Raw genomic sequence first — 22,628 nt, forward strand, 5'->3', positions numbered from 1 at the left:
GGAGTTTTCACCACACGACTGCAGCATTACAACGGTCCTGCCGGTCAAGTTATGTTGATCTCCAGAGCGAACAGCAAAGCCGGCCACTGTGGTGTCATTGGATGTCATTGTAAATCACAGTTTATTGTCAGTGCATCTCCTGTCCCTGCGAGCTGTCCTGTAGACTGTACAGTTCTGATCCAGAGCCCTTCGTAAGCCGTATTCGCCAAGGGGCTGGCAGCGTCCCATTATATACTGCCTCATTACTGCAGTCGTTAAGTTTAAGGAGTCTGAGGGGGTCCGTGATGCTCTGCAGTGAGATCTGATGTCTCTGGATGATGAAGACTGGAGTCATTTCAAGTGTCACTCACTTGGTGATGGATCCTACTCTTCCTAAATCTAAATAAAATGATTTCATTTTAGACAGACTGGGAAAATAAAGTGGCTGGAGCGATGTGATTCAAATTACGTACTGGATGTGTGTCAACTGAACACATTTCCAGTGCAGACAGCTTCAGTGATTATAATGGGAGCAAACTAGTATTATGCAGTCTGGCTTTGTTCTGCATCAGCTTCGCCAGAATGAATTCCTGGTTTGAGAGTGAGACCAGTCGGTTAAAGGGGCTAGTGCAGAGGCATTTTATTTCTTTCTCAGAACTGCCTTTTCACATCGAAACGAGCGGGACGAAAGATGGGTCAGTGGCTTTGGCACCATGACTCAAAGAGCATTTGTCAGGGGCATGTGCAGGGCTGTAGTTTCATTAGGACCCTATGATTTCCACTATGCAGAAAATGCGGATGGAATTGCGGAATCCAGTCATAAAAAAGGAATGAATAAGATGAGATATACACTCGTTTCTGATTATGTGAAAAGACTATTTAAATATGAAGTCTGAATGTTTTGCGTGTTTCTGTGTGAATCATCATTTACTCACACTCAAGTCGTTCCAAACCTTAATGAATTTATTTCTTCGGCTGTACACAAAAGATGATATTTTGAAGAATAGGGGTAACTAAACAGTTGATGGGCTCCATTGACTTCCATAGAAGTGAGAAAATGACAGAATTTTAGTTTTTGGGTGAACTTCTGATGTGCAGCACTTTGTTTGCCAAATTTCTTTTTATTAATTTGATTTGCATCTTAAAACATTATTTAAATGATTAAAGTTTCATGTTAATTTGTATTAAATAAAATAAAAACAGAACTTAGAAAAATGTAAAAAGACCACACAGAATAAAAAAATGCATTTCAGCCATACTGTTAAAGTATATATTTTTTTTTAATAAAAAGATTACAATTTAAAAATTCAACTAATTAGAAACCCTTTTTTGATTATTTAAATTGTATCAAAACATTAAAAACAAAGTATAATTAAAGCTGCTAGCAGCATTTAGCGGTGTTCAAGCAGTTAAGGCCTTTAAGGCCGTTAAGCACAAAAGCATCAAAAGACATTAAGTTTTATGTAGCAAGCATTTAACCATTGACATCATAGATGGAATAGACCATGTTTTAGCATGATTTACCATGATATACCAAATTTAGTGTGATTTTTCATGATCTACCATGTTCCAGTATGATTTACCATGAATCTAGCATGATTTAACATAGTTTACCATGATTTACCATGTTATAGGATGATTTACCATGATATACCACATTCTAGAATGATTTGCCATGATACACCATGTAATAGTATTTTTTACTATGATTTACCATGTTTCTATGGTGATTTACCATGATTTACCACATTGCTGCATTGATGTGAAGTGCCAATAAAAATGAAGTGATAAACTCTGACAAAAAATGATTGTGTTATAATAGTTAACATGGAAAAACTGGTTTGCTTTAGTGCTTTGATTTACTGTTGAAAATCAAGTGTGTCAAAATGAGAGTGAGCCAATAAGTGGTCTTCTACTGCCCTCTGCTGGCCATTCTACTTATTAATAAAGTGTTTTCACAGGTGCTTTTGCACTCATATGTAGACATTTGCTCACACACACACACACACACACACACACAAAGTCATTATGAAAATATATTTTAATGGTCTATAAGCATTTAATGTCTTTGCAAGCTATTAATCAGATTAATCAGAATTTATTCAGAAACATGGGACTACACACACACACACACACACACACATTCTATTGTAGATTAAACTGTCTCATTCAGGGTTCACATTTGTCAATGTGACAATGAATTTTGACTAAATGTGATTGTAAATGTTAAAATAGTGATTATGTTAATTCTAAACATGAATTATAGAACAATGATAGTCAGCATTATGACAAAATTACTATTTTAAACAGCAGGGGGCAGTAAAACACCACTTATTGGCTTAATATGCCACTATATTCATAACATTTTCACCTTTTTAACTGTTATAGAGGCAAATTTTGTCCGATCTGTCTAAAATTTGTCAAGCTTGTTTAGAATGATATGTCCTGACCTTTTTTTAAGAAGATCTGAGCATTCATTGAAGAGATATAGGTTTTTGGGGACATTTGGTCAAGGCTACATATTGAAGTGACCCTATTATAGCCATCCAAATGAAGTAATTATACCTTTTCTGATAATTATTTATCTAGAGAGTGCAGATAATTGTACTGCACTGGTTTTAAAAATTAAGATATGAAAATTATACGATCATAGATGGAAAAGACCATTTACAGCCAATACAGGCAATTTACCATAGGAAATACATGGTTTTAAACCTTTTCAACTGTTATAGCGCCACCTATTGTCTGATCTCCATGAAACTTTTCATGCATGTTCATGATGTTATGTCACATATGCTCACCAATTTTTGTGAAGTTCTGAGTTTTTATTTATGATTTATAGGCTTTTGAGTGTGTTTTGACACGCCCCTTCTTATAAATGACCCTGTTACAGTAAACCAAAGGGCAAAGTTCAACTTTTTTTCAATGATTATTGATCTAGAGAGTCCAGAGAATTGTCCTAGACTGGTCTGGTTCCGATCGGGCGAAAATCCAGGGACTAGTTTGCAAAAGTAGGTTTTTAACATATTCGTGAATATTTAATGAACGATTTGATTGACAGCAATGGTTCTAGAGGCAAAGTTGTTCAACCTGAGGAGATGTATCAAATGATATGCATATTTTGGGGATGTGTGCAACACCACGTGATTACAGAGCCGTAAAACTCGTTAGCGCCCACTAGTGGCCAATTTCTTTCAAAACTCTTACAGACCTCTTTGGCCATGAGTCGAACATGCCCATCGAGTTTCGTTCCGATTGGCCTCCGTTAACCTCGTCTAATAGGTGCTCAAATTCATTGGCCGATGGCGGCCATGTTTTTTTAGTTACGCCAATTTCCTCATACACATACATGGCACCTTGGACCAAGACACTGCATACCAATTTTCAAGTCAATCGGACTAACGGTCAGGTTGTCATAGCCCCATTTAGGTTTTTTGTGTGTTATAGCGCCACCTAGTGTTAGGTCGACGCGATTTTTTTACTGTGACCTCAGATTGAACTCATACACATGTGTTCCAAGTTTGGTGAAGATATCTAATTTCTTTCTCGTGTTATAGCCATTTTAGTAAAATAGGCTCCTCCCACAACGATCATATTTCTCCCCCTAGCGACCGTGAATCGAAAATTCAACTTTTTTTCAATGAATATTGATATTCAGACTCCAGAGAACATGTATGCATTTGTCTGGTTTTGATCGGGCGAAAAACCAGGGACTAGTTCGCAAAAGTAGGTTTTTGACAAAATTCAAAATGGCGGAAAAATTTGCATACCGGAAATGAAATCGGAGATATACGTTTTGTTCTTCAGGCCTCCAGCTTTCCAATGATATAAGACACTTGAGTCTACGACATACGGTTTAGGAGTTACGAGCAGTTTCGCGCAATTGATTGCTGTAGCGCCACCTATAGGCCAATCGGGGTCATACTTTCTGAGGCTCTCCTCGATTTTTGTACTACCATCTGACAAAGTTTCAGAGCTCCAGCACTTACGGTTTGTTCTGCACGATGCGTTTTACGGCAGAAGAATAATAATAATAATAATAATAATAAAAATCAGTACAAATACAATAGGTTTTCAGCACTTCGTGCTTGAACACCTAATAATCCAAATTAAAATGGAACTTGGGGGGACTCCATATGGCCTTATTTTATTCAGGATGAGTTTCAGGGAAACGCTTTAAACTAACTTTAATATTGGAAGATTCATTTTAGCAAATTGGTTCATTCAGAAGGTTTATTTCAATGATCACTCAGGATCTTTTCTGTTTTATTAGCTGTAGACAGTGTGTGTTCTAGTAAGCTGCAATTCCCCTAACTGAGATTGTGCTTCTCTGATTTTAGAATTTAATTAAAAAGACATTGGCCTATTATATAGCTTAAATTAGGTAATTCTATTTGTAAATCAAAAAAAAAGAAAAAATCAGCTTGAATGACACTGAGTATATTGTAGCCTGGCGAGTTATTTTCCTCAACACTGGTCAGGATGTATGTGTATTGAGTCTTTAGTGAGCCAGCTAAAGTACAGAAGATCACAGACGGCATTAAAGCTTTGAATCAGCTGCTCTGATGCAGCGTGTCATGATCCAACTGTTATTAAAATCCGCTGTGAGGTAAATCACTCTCTCTTCAGTGCACAGATTTAACAGTCCACATTCATACTCCTCTCTATGTCTTCACCTCTCCTGACCTGCTGGGTATAATCTATCTAAGTGCCACAGAGATGCATTGCTCTCCTCATGCAGACTGACCCCCTCACCCATCCAGTCAGGTCTACTCTAAAGCATTGTAGTTGGGGCAACAGAACTACATTACCCACAAAGCACTACGTGCTGAGTTCATAGAGGTATGAGAGAGTGCCATTTATTAGCTTTCTCATTCATCTTAATGACAGTAATCATAATACATATCTATTTTTGAATGCTCATAAATGGTGAACAGCATTTGTATCCAAATAACGGCTAAGTTATGGCATTCAACAGCACGGGGTTAACTGAACTAGCCAAAACTTGCATTCCATTCTAACTCCGAAAGTCAATTTGGAAAATGCAACAGAATGCCAAGTGAAGTCACATTTCCAAAATTAGAAACTTGTGAAAATGTAAAATCTACTGCTGAGATGTTGGGTATATGTCATCCAGAAAGATAAACATTCAGTTTTAAGCAAATAAAAATCCTGTTTACATGCAGTCATTTTAATGCATTATTTACTTGTATTCATGTATTATTTACTTGTGCACTACATGTATTCCAGTCATGGCGTACAGAATCAGAGAAAGCAACCGTGATAATGTCACCGGAGCTACCATAAGCATAAATAAATGTCAGCTTTCTCTTTAGAAAAGGCTGAAAGTGCATGTCAGAAGAGCTTTTTTAGCAAACAGTAAATATTCAGTCTCCTCCACTGGCCAGTTTGTAAGACACAAGAAGTAAACAAACATGCATGTTCATAAGTGTGCAAGGTATTTTTGAATCTGATTGAGAAAATAGACAAATTCAAGCATTTACATGAACAAATGTCTGTAGAGAAGCGCTTCCTGGACTCAAGTGAATAAGTTTGAGGTGCTCTTTGGATAGAAAAAACATGTAGAAATCATCAGGAACATCCAAGGCACTCTCTTTAGAAAAGTTAAAAAGCCTTTATTTCTATGGCTTGGTCATAATCAACACTATTCAAACACTTTTCTACATACAAGCCTTCGTCCGGGAGTCATTTACATGCTTGATTTTTTTCCCTGTTGATCAGATTATTTCAGGTCTACAACACCCATTTCAATCCGATCGAAATTTCATTCGGATTGACCTCAATTGGATTGATTGAGGTGTTTATGTGAAGGCTTTCAGTCTGATTGAGCCATCAATCTGATTATGGATTCGATCAATAGCCTCTTTTCCATCGTCGGGCTGAACGGTTCTGAGAACTGTAAGAAATGGTTTCAGTTATATTTCCACTTGAGCTTGGTTTGGCACGGCACTATTACCAACCGTTCTCGGCCTGAACTTCTTAGCACGGTTAGCCATACCCACGTGTAGTGACATCGCCACTCAGGATTGGTCACTTGTCTGTTGCCTGGCTGCCAGTTTCTCTGTACATGGCCAAGCGTGCTATTTGAGCGAAGATAACGCAAGTTAATAATAAAATTAAAAGAAACAACTCTTGCGTTACACAAGCAATGACTGACGCATTTGAATTACATTCCAAAGATTTTCCCCAGAGTGGAAAATAAAACCATATCCATACCGGCTAGGTCAGATCGCCACGAGTTAAGCAACAAAAACGGTTTGGCCTGACGGTAGAAAAGAGGCTAATCTGGGTGATTTGGGTGCATGTAAAAGCAGCTAATGAGTCAAAGTTCCTACATTACATAATGATAAAAACCTGTTTGGAAAACGTTTGCAGAGACAGGTGTGTAAAACACGCTGAGTCCCAATTCGCCTACTTATACTACGCCCTAAAAAGTGAAGAAAAGTCACATCCTGAACAACAATCCTATATAGAAATGGGAATTGCTTCTGACTCTACAGTAGTGTCGATTAATGCCAGGTTCAGACTACACAATATTTTTGTCTGTTAAGCTAGTCAGTGTGTCAGATTATGCGATTTTGACTCTTAAACATGTCAGACTACATGTTGTTTCCCGACTAATCATCACTTGTCATCTTTAACGATGTGCGTGATGTCATAGAGAAGGTGGAACTAGCGACTGACTTCCGGAAACAAGAGCATAAACAAACTACCGAAGTGGCGTGTTATCTTACCGCCAGCATTTATTCAGATGTTTCTTTTAATTTCATGAACTTGCGTTATCTTCGCTCAAATAGCACGCTTGGCCATGTACAGAGAAACTGGCAGCCAGGCAACAGACAAGTGACCAATCCTGAGTGGCGATGTCACTACACGTGGGTATGGCTAACCGTGCTAAGAAGTTCAGGCCGAGAACGGTTGGTAATAGTGCCGTGCCAAACCAAGCTCAAGTGGAAATATAACTGGAACCATTGCTTACAGTTCTCAGAACCGTTCAGACGATGGAAAAGAGGCTATTGATCGAATCCATAATCAGCATTTATCTTTTTTCACTCTGTTGTGTTTTCACTCGAGGAAACATCATAAAGGCATATTGTATAATTTCACTTAATAGCAACCAATACCAACGTCTCTCTTTCGTTTCACAATATTTGAAAGGTGTGTACGGAAGAGCGTCTGTGCTCTTATTGTTCAACTTCACAGATGTGATGGAACCCATCGTAGAGGACCAGAAAAAAAATAAACATGCTAGTCTTTCTGACGTGACATTGTTGTTGTCCACCGACACACTATACGAGATGACAGATCGACGACAGATCGTCCCGACGCAAAGAAAATGGCTAACTAGTTAAGGCATTTTGGGATATGTAGAGCATAAAAGACAGTAGTAGAAATACAAATTAGACTCAATTTAATTTGATTACACTTGCAATTGATACAACTAAGTTTGTTACATTAAAGCTCCAGTCCGTAACTTTTCCTCTTGGTCGCCATCTGTCTGTTCGAAATCTGTAACTGCAGTGATTCGCGGAATTATCATCTTTACGTGGGTTGTATGAAACAGCGCGGATGAACACAGTGCTTTGAGGCGAGTGCTGCTGTCAGTCACCGCGCTGTGTGGATACTGTCATACAGAATCACAGATTCACTTTTTGAAAGTTTGACCAACATAAGAATTTTCATAAGAAAATGTCTTCTGAACAAGTAAGTAACATCCATTTTTGTTCTGACCAACTAAGGGGGAAAAAGCATTCGACATGATAAGCTTCGTTAGATTTAATCAACGCGATTTACAGCAACCGTGCAAATTATAGCCTACTTTGTTCTCAAATTCATGTTAACAACATCACATCAGCATAGCGTGACTAATGTTAAATTTAATGTGTTTTATGGTTACCTGTGTAGTTCAGAATTCATATTCTCCATAATAGCAAAACGAGAAAGGCACAACAAAGGAAACTCCATAACTGTGTGAATTAAGAAAACGTTACTGTTACACGATTGAACTATTGAAATGTCTTACTTGTTCAGCAGAAAAAAGCCGTCTCTTTTTCCGTTTTGAACCCCTTCAAAACACGGAGTTCACGCACTTTTCAAAAGCCCCGCCGATGTTTAAATCCTTGTGTTCGCATGAGACGGTTTCTTTCTCTTTCTCTAGCCACCTTAAATCCGAAGTACGAAGTCTTTTGGGTTTTATAACTGCTGAATCTCCAGTTGACACTGATGATTGTTGTTTGGATCTTTCTGGATGCCATAAGTTTAATCATGTAAAGTGCTGCGAGAAAAGCCTATACATCTAAACATCTCGTCACGCGCAGTATAGCCGGCTAGCCGAAACTCCTTCTTTATGTGTACGGGTGTGACGTCATGACGCAAAGACATGCTCGAATTTCCCGCGGAAACCCACCAGTACCACTGGAATTAAAATCATTATTACAAGCTAACCGTTTTGAATCTAGCTATGGCAAGCAGATAGTTTTGACCACTGGCAGAATAAGTTTTTTTTAATATAATTATTTTGGATTATTTTTAACTTAAAAAAGTTACGGACTGGAGCTTTAAGTTACTTAGTCTTTTCTCCCAGATGTTCAAATATTTACTTCCATGTCAATTATTATTTGTTGAGTATACGGTAAGTTCTCAGAGCTAGCTTGTTGGTTTGGTTCAAGGCTTTGAACTCTTTATTAAACAATTTTCTGAAATGTCTTAAGAGAAAACCAAATGGAGAACACGCTTCTGAGACCCATAAATAGGCGGTTACAGCAGAGCACTAGTTTGTAAACCATCTCAGTGATGCAAAAACCCACATGTATTTGCATGTTTTCAAATAAACAACATGAACATGAACACTCACCTTCTGTAGAAGAGGATGAACACAGTAGTCTTTGACCCTGCCATGAGGGGGAGCCCTTCCAGCCCTACAACAAGAGAGAGAGAGAGAAAAGGAGGTAATTTGTTGTTGAATCTTATTAAGCAGTACAGCTACACAAACATTCTTACTAAACTGCTTGCACATTCTACTCTGTTTATATTATAGTAGACATTCCCCATTCGTCCAGGCTTGTCTGACTGCAGAGTGTGAGATATGACAGTGTTGAGATCACAGATGGGCTTTTTTTCATTTCGAGTAGTTGCTGTATGCGTTACAGTGTGTGTCTGATCTAAAACAATCCTTTAGGGGATAAATGGAAATGTTTTGTCTCGGAAATGTGATGGGGGTTGGCACTGAGCAACACACTGGTATTGAACATGTACACAAAGGATACACACAAACACAGAGGCGTGTTTGGAGTACCACTAAACCAATTCAGGAACCACTGACTGAATCATGGAAAATATAAAGCTGTCAAACCATTTTGAGTTCTTATTTTTAAGGTGCGATAAAGAACGAAAGTGACTAAGGTCCATACTCTGGGTAAATGAAACAACAACAGTAGTCAGGGAATAGGGACTAGTTGAGGGAATAGTTCACACAAAATGGAAATTTGGTTATTGTTTACTTTGTCATTTTAAACCTGTTACCTGACTTTTTTTATGTAGAACACAAACGGTTAATTTTTATAGAATATCCAGATCACTCTTTCCAGTACAATGGGAGTAGAAGGGAACAGGGGTTGTCATTCTCCAAAATGACAAAAAAAAGTATCATACAAATGGCCCATATGACATTTTGCACTATATATCCAAGTCTTCATATGATAGCATTGTGTGAGAAACTGACTGAGCCAGTCATTATCCACAGTTAATGTTGACAATCTGAGTCAGATCTATTCAATGAATCAACTGATCCAGTCCACCAAACTGGTCCGAACAATTCCCGTTCCCTAGTTACTTTAATTGTATTGAAAAGAATGGCCAGGATGTTCTTCAAAACTTATTTTTCCATTAATGTTCAACTAAAGAAAGTGCAACATGAAGGGTGATAAATGATGCCTTTATGCCCTATCCCATTAAAGGTGCAGTCACATTTACCATTGCTCAGCGAAATTTAAAGAGCGAAATAGAGTAAGTGGTAGTTGCGTAGGCTGTCAATGGAGGGACAAAAAGCTCTCCGATTTCATTAAAAATATCTTCTAGGGCTGTAGTCAACCAAAGAAATCCTTAGTCGACCAAAGTCTTGTCCTGCGCAACGATTAGTCGACTTAAAAAAAAAAAAAAAAAAAAAAAGACGCGATGTTTTTATTGAACATTTTTTAACAATTGTCATAGAGCATTTATAAAACAACAACGAAAAAACATCAAAAATACATAAAACTATAATAATAATACAATTCTTTGAAAATTAAGTGATTTTTTTTTAACTGCAAAAAGTGAGGAGCTCTGTCCTAGGTCCATAGTAACAGTCACAATCGCGGACCTGACCACACCACACGCTACAAAAAATATAACTGCTATCTGCCACAATGAAAAATCCTAACAAAAGCTCTCGTTTATACAGGCTGTATATTCTTCTTTACTTTCAAAGCTATAGGTTAACTTTTGTCCAGCCTATCTAGGCGTTTTGAAACACACACACAAAAACCCAAAGAGCCTAAAAAACAATCCTAATAATAATAGGCTTTATTGTAGGACCGCATATAGGTTTATTTTCGTTTTGTTACATTATTTAGGCTATTTTCAAATGCGTCAAGTGTACAAATAAAAACAAAAACATATCAAGAAAACACAATCTATTGAGTCAGCATGATAAAGCCGTTAAAGGGACTGCTCACGTCTTTTGCGCGCTCAAGTTCGATTTCAAATGTAGGCGCGCGGTGTGCGCGCTCATGATGGAAGCAACGGTCGCGGTGCGACGCGCTCTTTTTTTTCTCAGTGCGTCCACGCCGCATCGAGATACAAACATATAGTGTATAAAAACATAAAAACCGAAACAAGTAGCGTTCTAACTGAATGAATACAGCTAAACTACCTATATCCCTTACTGAGCACGAAGCAGCAGCACAGCCAGCCAGCCAGCCACAGGTGCGAACCGAGTGTTCTATGTGTGTGCGCTAAACTGTGGCGCTGTTACAAAATAGCCTAAATTAAAGCATTTAAAGTTGGGGATAAACCATAGGCTAATTATATTTAGAATACAGTAATATTTAACTGCTTATAAAGGAATAAATATCAAGGAGTAAATCATTGAAAATTTCTTTCTATTGGTAAAAAAAAATGCAACTGGTCGACCAATAAGAATGTCAGTCGACCAAGACGGTATCGACCGATTAGTCGACTAAACGACTAAAGTTGACAGCCCTAATATCTTCATTTATGTTCCAAAGATAAACGGGTTTGGAAAGAGTAATTAATGACAGAAGTTTCATTTTTGGGTGAACTAACCCTTATATGAACTTTGAAAATGCTGCTTGCATTTGATGCAATAACAACAACAACATAAATACCAGAACCACAGAAAAAAGTATGCAAATGAGGGTTGGGCAGAAAAACACGTGGACAGTGAAGTCTGACGGAACACCCTCTGTCTCAAACCAGCAGTTGGGCGTTTCTGAAGTGAAAGGCAGCCAGAAGGGACCCACATGCTTTGAATCGAGGGAAAATACATCACATTTTCCACTGTGCCTCTGGAGAGCACAATTACCACAACGAGCGAGACAAATATAGAGAGAAAGAGAGCAGAGAGAGGGGGGGTTGTGGCCAAATTGAATGGGGATTCTGTATTGAGATCATGTGAATTCAAGGGACCTTTGCCATACACAGCATTACGAGCACACACACAGTTTGCCGAGTTAACAGCAGCAGTGTGTTTGGGTGTAGAATGTCCGGAGATGTGGTCGTTTAAGCGTGCACCTGGTGTCCGAATAGTGTTGAGGTGAACAGGTCTGATCCATACTCTTCTGTCAGCGTGTTTCGCAAGCCGCTCCATGTCTTCCTGAAATAGAGCTCTCGACATTTCCGCCCACGCATCACGCATCCACACACGGACTCTCCTCCCACACACAGAGCCTCACTAACCTGACAGCATTCTGAAATACTCCACAGCATTTATACGCACAGCGGATTTACTCGCGTCGAGTCACTTGTGGTGCAGCAGTCAAACCTCAGGGCTTGTAATGGGACGGTTGCTTGTTCAAACAGGGAACAAGTGTGGAACAAGTCATGAACTATCAGCACTGTGCCCTTGAGCACTTGGTTGCTCCAGGTGGATTGTCCCTTTAGTAGATTCGCTTTGGTTAAAAGCGACTGTTTACTTGCTCCCTACTGTAAGCAAATGACTCACTCTACTGTAACCTACATGCTTAGATGCAAAACACAAGGGATCAGGTGCCAGTTGAACCAGCTGTTTGTAAGTTCCACCTAAGCCTAGTTTTGACGTAAAGGGGCACTAAGGCCTTGTCCACACAGACACGGGTATTTTAATAACTGTTGACTTTTTTTACGCGGTTCGTCCACACGGAAATGCAGTATCAGGTCACTGAAACCGAACATTTTTGAAAACCCCTGCCAGGGTGAGGATTTTCAGAAACGCCGGTTACAGTGTTGTCGTGTAGACAGTAAAACCGGGGTTTTTGCCTTGCGGCGTCAGAGTGTGCGCCGTTATCCGCCTACCGGAACCGGTAATAACTTTTTGTTAGGCTTCTGATTGGCCAACGTGGCTTTACGGTTAGGGTTATATCGCCGCCTGCTGGTGTGGCATGCTCTTGACATCGCTTGATAGCGTGTTTTTGCGTTTTCATGTAGACAGAGATTTTTTTTTAAACCGAGAATGTGTGGACTGGATTTTTTTTTTAAACACAGGAGGAAAAACTCCGGTTATAAAAATACCCGTGTCCACAAGTTGGTCCACAAGGCCTAAGTTACACCTTACGCAATATTACATATTTTTGCGTTGCACCCTTAATCTTAGTTAAAATGTAGCTCTACATATAAACTAAATAAATACAGAAACCTCTGACCAGGAGTAACAGGTTGGAATAAAACAGCAGATTGACTGACATGCATCAGTAAGCTCTTGTTTTTACCTGACAGGCATTTAGACATGATAATGCTGACATTTGCACTCATTCACATTTTAAGACAGAGAATGTTATGTGTCATTTCTTGTCATTGTTTTGAAGAAAACAGTTTCAGTAATTATTCATTGGGCCTTATTCATTTTGAATGCAGTTTCTGAATGTTATTTACCAATTGCTGTTTGTCATTCATGCTTTATTGTATTTGAATGGAAGCATTTGTACCGTTAGTTACGTGAGGCAAAAGAAGTTAAAATCACTGATAAACTGACATTCACAGCATTTTAACACAATTCTGCACACGTATTTGAAGGCAGCTACTGGATAACCCATAGTAAATGTCATGTTATAGGCATTACATTATGGAGTGCTTATGAGCTACTAGTTATGTTCTGCCTTAAGGGCTTTTAGGTGCTACTGAATAAAGTACCGAGTTAGTTACAATCTACTTAGTAGTTACTAGGGGCCAGATTTAATAACAGCTTGAGCCAGCGCCAAACACTCTTTTGGCATTAGAAACCTACTCTCAGGATTTACTAAAGACACGCAATGAAAAATTAGCGCTGAAATGGCGTGGACAGTTATTTTTGCAGCCGGCCTTATTGCATAGGCATTTGTAGGAGTTTCTTTCAGACACAAAATTTATGAGGAGAGTATTTAAATGAATCATGCAAGGTGATTTACTAAGATTTACGCTAGTCAATTTACTGGTATTTGAGTCATTTAACTGAGTCTTAAACCAGACGCTAATTTCCACTTCTCTTGGTAGATTGCGTTGGTCATTATGGAAATAATCCTGGCAATGTATTCTTTAATTTGCGTGTCGTCAGTAGATCAGGCACAGAACTTTCTACTCCCATCTGCACTTTTTGGGAATTGCGTTCTCACACTAATTTGCGGTATCTGGTCCAAAGCCTCTAGCGTTAACTTTGTTCCAAATTATGTAAGAACGTATGAACGGCTGGTGCAACCGTAGGATCCAGATCTGTGAAAGGATAATTATTGCACTGTACCCCAGTTGCCAGTTGGTGTATCTATACACACAAACAATATTCAAACATTCCTGAAATTTCAAGGGCAAGTATGAAAGTCCAAGCCGGTTTATGATGATGATCAGCTGGACTAACAGATGATATGGTGGACCACTTGTTAGCTAGTTATGTTCAAAACCACAGCTTTAAAAGAAAGAGTTCACAATGAAGATCTTGGCATTATTTACTCCTCACATTTTTCCAAACCTTTATTTTTCTTCAGTGGAACACGAAAGATGAATTTGTGAAGTATACCCTGGTCACTCTTTTCAGTACAACGGAAGTGAATGGGAAATTACCAAAAGCATGTTCAAAGTGTGATTAAAATGTATCATGAATCTAGTCCATAGTATACACAATCTGCCTGAATGGTGCTTTAGGACTGATCTGATTCTTGAGTTCTGACCTAATGATGCCGTTAACAGTCAAGAACCAGAAGATTAGTGAGTAACAACCCTAACAGTTTTCAATCTCTTTGTTGTGGCTTCAGAAGATTTGGAATATTGCAAACAAGTCATGTAGACCACATAAAATGACACTTTATAGAGTTTTTGTATCTGGCTTGAAGCTCGAAATCCTCAGTCCTCATTTACAAGTGCATGAAAAATAGTGCCAAGAACTATATTTATTCTTCTGTAGAGGAGTCAAGTTTGGAACGACATGAGGGGGGAGTACAGTTTTGAGTTAACTAAACTGTTATTGTGAAATTATATTATATTGTTAATATCATGTCAAACCTAGCATCATTACGGTTACCTTAAAAGGTTATCAAGATATTAAGGGTGTTCACATTTGTAGTTCGGGTCTCATGGTTCGTTTGGTCCGGGCCAAAAAAAAACAAACAATGTAGTCCCGGTCCGCTTAGCGTTCACATTGGCATTTTAACACCGAACCTAAAAGATAACGATCCTAAAGTCATAGGGATATGTTCACAACCTGATTGGTCGGCTTCTATGACGTATATTTCGAGACGGAACTTACCGAACATCCAAAACTATCCTGTGTGTTGGGATAAATGCGCTCGTTGTTTGTACGTAGCCCACATAGAACTCGTGAAGAGCTTATAAAATGTGTAAAGTAGTCAAAACAGCGGGAGGAATCCCTCTGTCACACACACAAACGAAGATGCGAGGAGATGCGGTCACGACTATGAAGAGAAAAAGCAGGTATGCTTGAGCATTCTGTCCTTTTTAGGGTCGCATCTTGTGACATCACTTCACGTTTTTGGTTCGTTTACATGTCTTTGGTCCGCGTTGCGTTCATATTTCATTCAAACTACACCAGAGTTCGCTTGGAAGCGGACCGAGACCCATCTTTTCAGCGGTCTCAGTCCACTTGTTTGGTGCGCACCAGAGTTCAGATGGCAGCCTTCACACTTATCCAAATAAATCGCACTAACAGAGCAATCTCACCAGGGTTCGTTTCAATCCAACCAAACATGCCAAGTTTGAACACCCTAATTAGTCAGAAAATACTTTTTAGTCTATTAGCCAAGGTTTTCAATCTGTCATATTATGTACAGGCCAACTTATTAAAATCTCTCTATACGGTGTGACCATTTATTTTTTAATAGATCTATAAAAAAAACACACAAGAACAACAAAACCCCCACAGTTTGAAGCTGTTTGGAATCAGGGGCATTTGGTGGGAATCAATACAAATTAATTATTCATGAGCCTCTACCAATGTACCACCAAATGAAGGCTAATTTATTAGAATTCAATCTCTGGGAAAAAAAATATCGATTTGTATTGATTTAATTAAAGATTCACACTGACACTAAAGTGGCACTGAGATACCATGCAACTGATGAAGGTCCATTTGGAGCGTTTACTGCTGCAGTGAGAACTGGAAGTCCAACAGATCTAAAGCCCTAACTGTCATCGCAAACACAATGTTTGATTGTCACATGTCGATAAAACGCCACAATATGTCCAAATACAACGCCAGTGCCAATCAGACACACAATGATGAGAGCAGATCTGACATGGCAAATGACTGCTGACAGACAGCCCAGAGGCCCGAAGGAGTTTAATAAGTGAAAGGGCCGATCCTGAGGGGGGAAAGAGACTGGAGGTCGCTGCAGTTCTGATGAGCAAAGTCATTAATTAGTAATGAAGAGATAACGAGTCAATCCCTCTTCAGGAGAGGGTGATGTGTGCTTTCATTATTACGACTGAAAATGTGAAAAGGTGTCAGGGGGCTTTAGACAAAAACAACAGGCTTTAGCTTTACCAAAACAAACAAAGAGAAGTGTCGGATTCACACACAACAGACAGCTCATACACCCGTCTGATGCATTCTGCACATATAAATGGCAAGAGCCAGCATAAAGCATCTGATCCAATCATACTGAACTGGCATCTGCACTTTCTGAGCGTCAAGGAGAACAAGCTTTTAAAGGAGCTGTATGTAAGAAATGTTTTTTTAAATAATCATAAAATGGCCCTGATATGTCACTAGACATTAAGAAATCATGTTCATTTCAAATACTTATATCACTGACAACAGTAGTTCAGCCAGGATATTGTCATTTAAAAAGTGAAGTTGCAGCCCTCAACTGATGTTGATATTGTCATGTTGTGTTTTGGTCTGATGCTCCACCCTCCACCGATCTACCAATCACGAAGTCAGTAGTGTTGCAGCATCCGGGTTGCCAGCTCTGCTCTAGTTACCACAGCTGCATATTCAAACGTATTGGATAAAAAAATGTTGGATCCTGCAGCCTATCTGGCAACCTCGAGTCAGGGGGAGGGAGAGGGGATAAGTAATTTGAAAGTGATTGTAGTACCAGTTTTGGCCACAATCTTACATACGGCTCCTTTAAGGGCCTGTCAGGAAACAATGTTTCCAAGCTTCTGCAATGAGAGCTTCTGGAGAAGCAGCTAGTTTCACAGTTTCCCCAATTTAATCCAGTCATGTTTAAGGATGTTTTGCCACTCAGTCTGGCTGAGGCGGCGTGTCCTGGTAGGAAAGTGACGTCAACGCATACCCTCTAATTCCTCTTCTCCATTTTCTGATTAACTCGCTCATAAATGCCCTGTGGTTCCTCAGACTTTGTCTAAAGTGGTGTTCACAGTGAATAGCAGAGACCAGAATAACTTTTCAATGAGAGGTAACGAATTAAGGTGGCGTTTGCGAAACTGGCCACAAAGTTGAGCAACATTTCGGCTTTGTGCAAATGAGAAGCGATGCAATGTGGAAACTACCAACAGGAGTGAAGGAAATCAAGTCAAGTCATCTTTATTTATATAGCCTTTATACAATTCAGATAGTTTCAAAGCAGCTTTACAGAGATGACAGGAAAATAATGCATTTCGGCTGTGGTTCAGCTGAAGTCAGTTCAGTGTTGATTCAGTTCCATTGTAAAAATCATCAATTATTAAATTAGCTCATTTCATCTATAAAGCAGCTTTGCAAAAAATGATGTCACTGTCCAGCTCAGTTCAGTTCTCATACAACAGCGTCAGTACAGTCAGATCAATAATATTGTTGAATATTAAGCGTCCCTATAATTAAGGCAATCACAAGATCCGCCCGCAGTTCGAAACTGAAGTCGAGTAGGAGCGCTTACTAGCAAGCAACAGCACAGCAAGTTGATGACCTTCAATTATTCACTGAAGAGATGGCAGAGATTGAGCAGAAGCGATAACTCACTTGGAGTCTATAATAGATTGTGGTGTTGCTTGCTTTATTTCTGTAGCTCAATTTTGGTAGCTGTTGCTAGCCAAGAGCTGCGTGTCGGTTGCTAAACTAAGAACTGATAATAGGTTGTTAGTGTAGGAGATCCTGCTGGAGATTTAGTTCACACAGTTTTAATTTGTTAATACAAGAGGAGGCTCAGCTGTGAAGCAATCATTGACTTGCTATTTAACAAACAATTATCACTGACACAGAAACGTCAGTCCTTGTGTAAAGATCTATCTATCTAGACAAGGAAGACACCAACAAGGCACCAAACTCAAGTTGTTCCACACCTGTATGAATTTCTCTCTTTGAATTCTGATGAACACAAAACAAGATATTTTGAAGAATGTCGGACAGTTGGACCCCATTGACTTCCATAGTATTTGCAAGGTAAATTTGCAATAATTAGTTGGTATAATTATACGTGAAACTCCAAGGCAGCAGTAAATTCATAAACACTTGCTGGAAAATGATGACGCATATGGAAAATCATTACTGACTGGTCATTTTATAGCTCATTCTTAAAAGGGTCATCGGATGCAAAATTCACTTTTATATGGTGTTTCCATATAAATGTGTCTTTGCAGTGTGTGGACACAACCACCATACAATGAAGAAAAAAAATCCATTCACTCCTTTTTTTTTATCCTCAAAAAGCCTAAACACACTCAATCAAGCCGTTTTTGAATTTTCTGAGCATTATGACATCATATTGCTCATGCTCCGCCCACGACCACTGATGGACTGTCCTGTATTAGCATATATTTCCGCCCTCAGCCTTCTGTATACTTTCTGTCAAGGCAGCACTTTCCGTGTCTTGTGTCGACACGGCCCACGGAAGAGAGGGGTGGGGTGAGCAGTTGCTCATTAGCATTTAAAGAGACATGCACCGCAATGGGTCGCAGTGAACAGAGCTGTTTATGAGGAGGTAAAAAGCGTGTTGTTTTACACTTAACCAAAGTGTGTTACAAACTTTACATGAAGACCCTAAAGTATAATACCAACTTGTGGAAAATGGGCATCCGATGACCCCTTTAAGGTCCGAAATTCTCGCATGTTAAAAAAATAAATACCTCACTTTGTGTCAATCACGTTTACACACTGCTTCCGAAACTTTCGTCTGTCATAAAAACATTTGGATCGGGTTCGATTTTCTGCGTTTTTCGCATCCGTAAAAAGCATTTTGAGAGGTGTTTTGACAATTCAGAGCCACCGAACGACAAATACGAAAAAAACGAGAGTTTCGGACTCAGTGTGCAAGGACTATTGATGCTGCTAAGACTATCATGCTTTCTGAACAACAAATCAATTTTGTTCCAAACCTCTGTCCTGGCAGACAGGTTTATGAGCAAGGAGCAAGTTTGCAAGGAATAAAAATGTATGTACAGTACATTATCATAAATCACTGACCCAACAGGGCATGTGGCTGAAACTCTCTGACACTGGCCCCAGGCCATTCTTATTCTTGAGCACTGCAGTACAGTTCACGTTCACAGAATAAAGTGCATCTCTGATCACCTTAAGTCTTCCCTGTGCTGCTCTTTCCCTTCTAAGGACTGTGCCAGTCGGCTGTCAGCAATGTTGACTTCATTCCTGCCCTCACCAGTCAGTCAAGCCCGTGTTGGCTTTAACTGAGGACCCATATAGACAACACTGCAGCCATGTCCACTAAAACTAACTCTTAAACATTGTTCTCGTGAAAACTTCCCTTTGAAACTAACAGAAAAAAAGTTCAAATTTAAAAATACAAGCCAATTCAAAATATAAATACTATGATCGTATATAAATACTAAAATAACACTGCTGCTTCAGACACTAAGCACTTCAGCATAATATCCCATTGACTCGCACTAGACACACGCACGTTAGTTTTTCATGTTTAATTGGGTTTTTCCATAGACAATGATTTTTATACTGTATATTCTATACACTAACCATCACAGAAACTTTTTCTGCATTTTTACAGTTTCTAAAACATCACTTAGTATGATTTGTAAGCTGTTTTCCTCATGGTTACCAAAAATTGGTACAAGGATTTTGAATATTGCCACCTTTGTGTGGATTTTGTCATCACAACGGAGGTCTCACACACACACACACACACAGCAGTGTGTACTCTCATAATGTACGGTACCTGTAATAGATAGTCAGCATGAAGTGAAGCCCAAACAATGTTTAGATTAGTGTCGTGATCAGATGCTGCAGTAAGAGACAATACAATCATAACAGTTACACCCACACACTTACACTTCTTTACGATTTGTCAGCACTAATGCACTGTTTTTAAATCAGGTCCTCCTTTCAGCTCAGGGAATAACACAAAGCACTGCTCAGCAGCAACACCACATAAAGAACAAGAATCGAGAACTGGGTCTTATTCTGAGCTGGTGCCACTGCTGCTCTTAAATGTCTTTTGTGGATAGAGGATTAAAACACTGAAAGTCTTTCCTATGCCACTGAATCAGGGTCTCAGCAAAAGAAATAATATATTTTCTGAGTTGTCAGCTTGCATTATGAATTGAATATGAGACAGAAGATTCATGCCGCAAAATAACACAAAAAACAACACAGCATGCACTGTAAGGAGTCACTGTACGTTGTGTCAGTTGGTTTTTAGAAGAGAACAGCTTGTGTGGGATTAAATGAATGGCACTGCATTCACAGTGGTGTGGTGTGTGTGGTGTGTGTAATGAAGACGGGGAACCAGAAAACCCCTCCCGTCCTCCCTGCACGCTCACACACCGACTGAAATATTCAACAGAGGGCTAGTCAATAGCACAGCATCCGTAAAATCGATGTCATTCAGGACGAGAGAGAAGGAGAGAGAATGTGAGAGACAGAAATGAGGAAGCAGATGTGAGAGGACCATAATACACAATACATTTGTGCATTCCCTCTGTGCTATTTTGTATTTGTTGGTCAATGTACAACTGTGCCAGACGGATGTTTTTGCTGATATCTTAGCGCCTCATGTCATGAGTGCTTGGTTTAAAAGTTGAAATCAATAGTAAATTAAAATTCACCCTTTAATGCTCCTGGTCTTACTGTGAACGATTCATTTGTGCATGCTATTCCAATGGAAAAATATCTTATATGAATTTGAATATCTTCATCTTTCACACAACCCATCTCTTCCCTCAATCTCCTAGTAAGCAAATCCCAATTACATACTCTTACAGATCCTGCTTAATATCCCTGACCTCACTTGCTGGGTTTCCATGCAAAATTTGGCATGAAAAAATGTGGAACGAAAACGGCAAGATGTGAATAAAATTTCCAAAATGCGTCGGAAAAAACTTTCTCACTGCACATCAACTACGATGGAAACATTTACTGAATAAATTCCTAGAGGTACATCAAAAAAAAGTAATGTGACTGAATAATTCAATCAAAGAAATGTTCAACTGTTACCTCTCAGAACACAAAGTTTAATCTAAACCTCCAGTGATATCACAATGAAGGGGAAAGATCACCCAAAAATGAAAGTTCTGTCATCATTTACTCACCCTCATATTGTTTCAAACCTGTATGACTTTCTTATGCGTAACAAGATATTTTGAACATTGGGGCCCATTGACTTCCATTGTATGGACAAAAATAAACACTGAGAAATTTCTCAAAATGGCTTCTTTCGTACAGGTTTGGAGTGACGTGAGGAGGGTGAGGAAATGATGACAGGACTTTCGTCTTTGGGTCAACTATCCCTTCAATAAAAAAAGTCACAGAAATAGATGGAAGCTGTAGTCACGGGGAAAGCCACTATTTTGCTTAAATTTCTTTGTGACGATTTCATTCTATTGTACACATCAGACAGTAATGACATTAATGGCAAAGACAGCATCAGGTTTATTAGGCTGCTGTCACTTTAAGACTAAATGCACAAATCACTGTTACACACGTGTTTTGTTTCTCAACTGTTTACGTTCCCTCAAGACAAAAAGGATTGTGTTTCACTTAAGACAAATGACTGTTTACGAGGATACTTGCGAATATGGGCATTTTGACACTTACTATAAGTATGTATATTTAACCGTTCAAGCTAAATTAGGCGGCAAAAAGAACTCCGTTCACTTCTCGCGGGTTCACGTGCGTGCGTCTCTCAGAACCATCTCTCTGACAGCGTGTGCAAATAGCGAAATGAGATCTCTTTTCTGCTTAAAAACAAATGAAACATTTACGTCAGTGAACGTAACCGCGTAACAGTGTTGGGGAAAGTTACTTTGAAAAGTAATGCAATACAATATTGTGTTACTCCCTTAAAAAGTAACTAATTGCGTTACTTAGTTACTTTTTAAGAAACTTAGTTACTTTTCTCACCTGGGCTGGGCTTGTTTTTCTTTTAATAACAAAAAGTTGTATTTTTGGGCAAATGTAAAGGCCCTTTCACACCTACATTTAAACAATAAGGATGAAGAAAATGCAAATTCACGCGTGTACAGTAGATAGCGCAGCTCTAACAAACCTTTCAGCTGTGCTGACATTCTGGATTGCAGAAAAATAGAATGCAGGAGAAGAAAGTTTAACACTTACGTCACCAATAAAAACAAAAAATCTAAAGTCATTTTTGCTTATGGTTTAATTAAATCATCGAAGGTCAGCAGCAAGTACATTAGTCAATAAAGTGAGATTAAATCCATACAAATTTTTTTTTATTTAACATTTAATTATTGGTGGTTTACATAGTATTTTGATTTTGTATTTCACTGATTTCATTTATTTTGAGGAATACTGAAATAAATGTGCAAATGTTTTTTTGTGCAAGTGAGATAAAAGTAAATGCTCACATTTAGTCTAGATTCTAGAACTACAATAACCATCATGTTCGCACAGCACACTCAACGCACCTTACTCACAATTTCTCTCAACATGGGGACAAGAAAGGTGTCAGTGAATAAATGGGAAAACAAGTAACTTGCATTACTTATTTGAAAAAGTAATGAGTTACTTTACTAGTTAC

General features: G+C 38.8%; 1 protein-coding gene across 1 annotated transcript in view; it reads right to left on the reverse strand.

The window, feature by feature from the left end:
• The window catches only part of mcu (mitochondrial calcium uniporter), a 97,556-nt gene that overhangs the window by 11,289 nt on the left and 63,639 nt on the right, over positions 1-22,628 (reverse strand). Inside the window, exon 3 of the mRNA XM_056249634.1 lies at positions 8,855-8,918. Coding sequence (XP_056105609.1) covers positions 8,855-8,918 — 64 coding nt within the window. The remainder of the gene's footprint in view (positions 1-8,854; positions 8,919-22,628) is intronic.

Source organism: Rhinichthys klamathensis, unplaced genomic scaffold (genome assembly GCF_029890125.1).
Source record: "Rhinichthys klamathensis goyatoka isolate OS25496 unplaced genomic scaffold, OSU_Roscu_1.1 h1tg000003l_1, whole genome shotgun sequence".
NCBI lineage: Eukaryota > Metazoa > Chordata > Actinopteri > Cypriniformes > Leuciscidae > Rhinichthys > Rhinichthys klamathensis.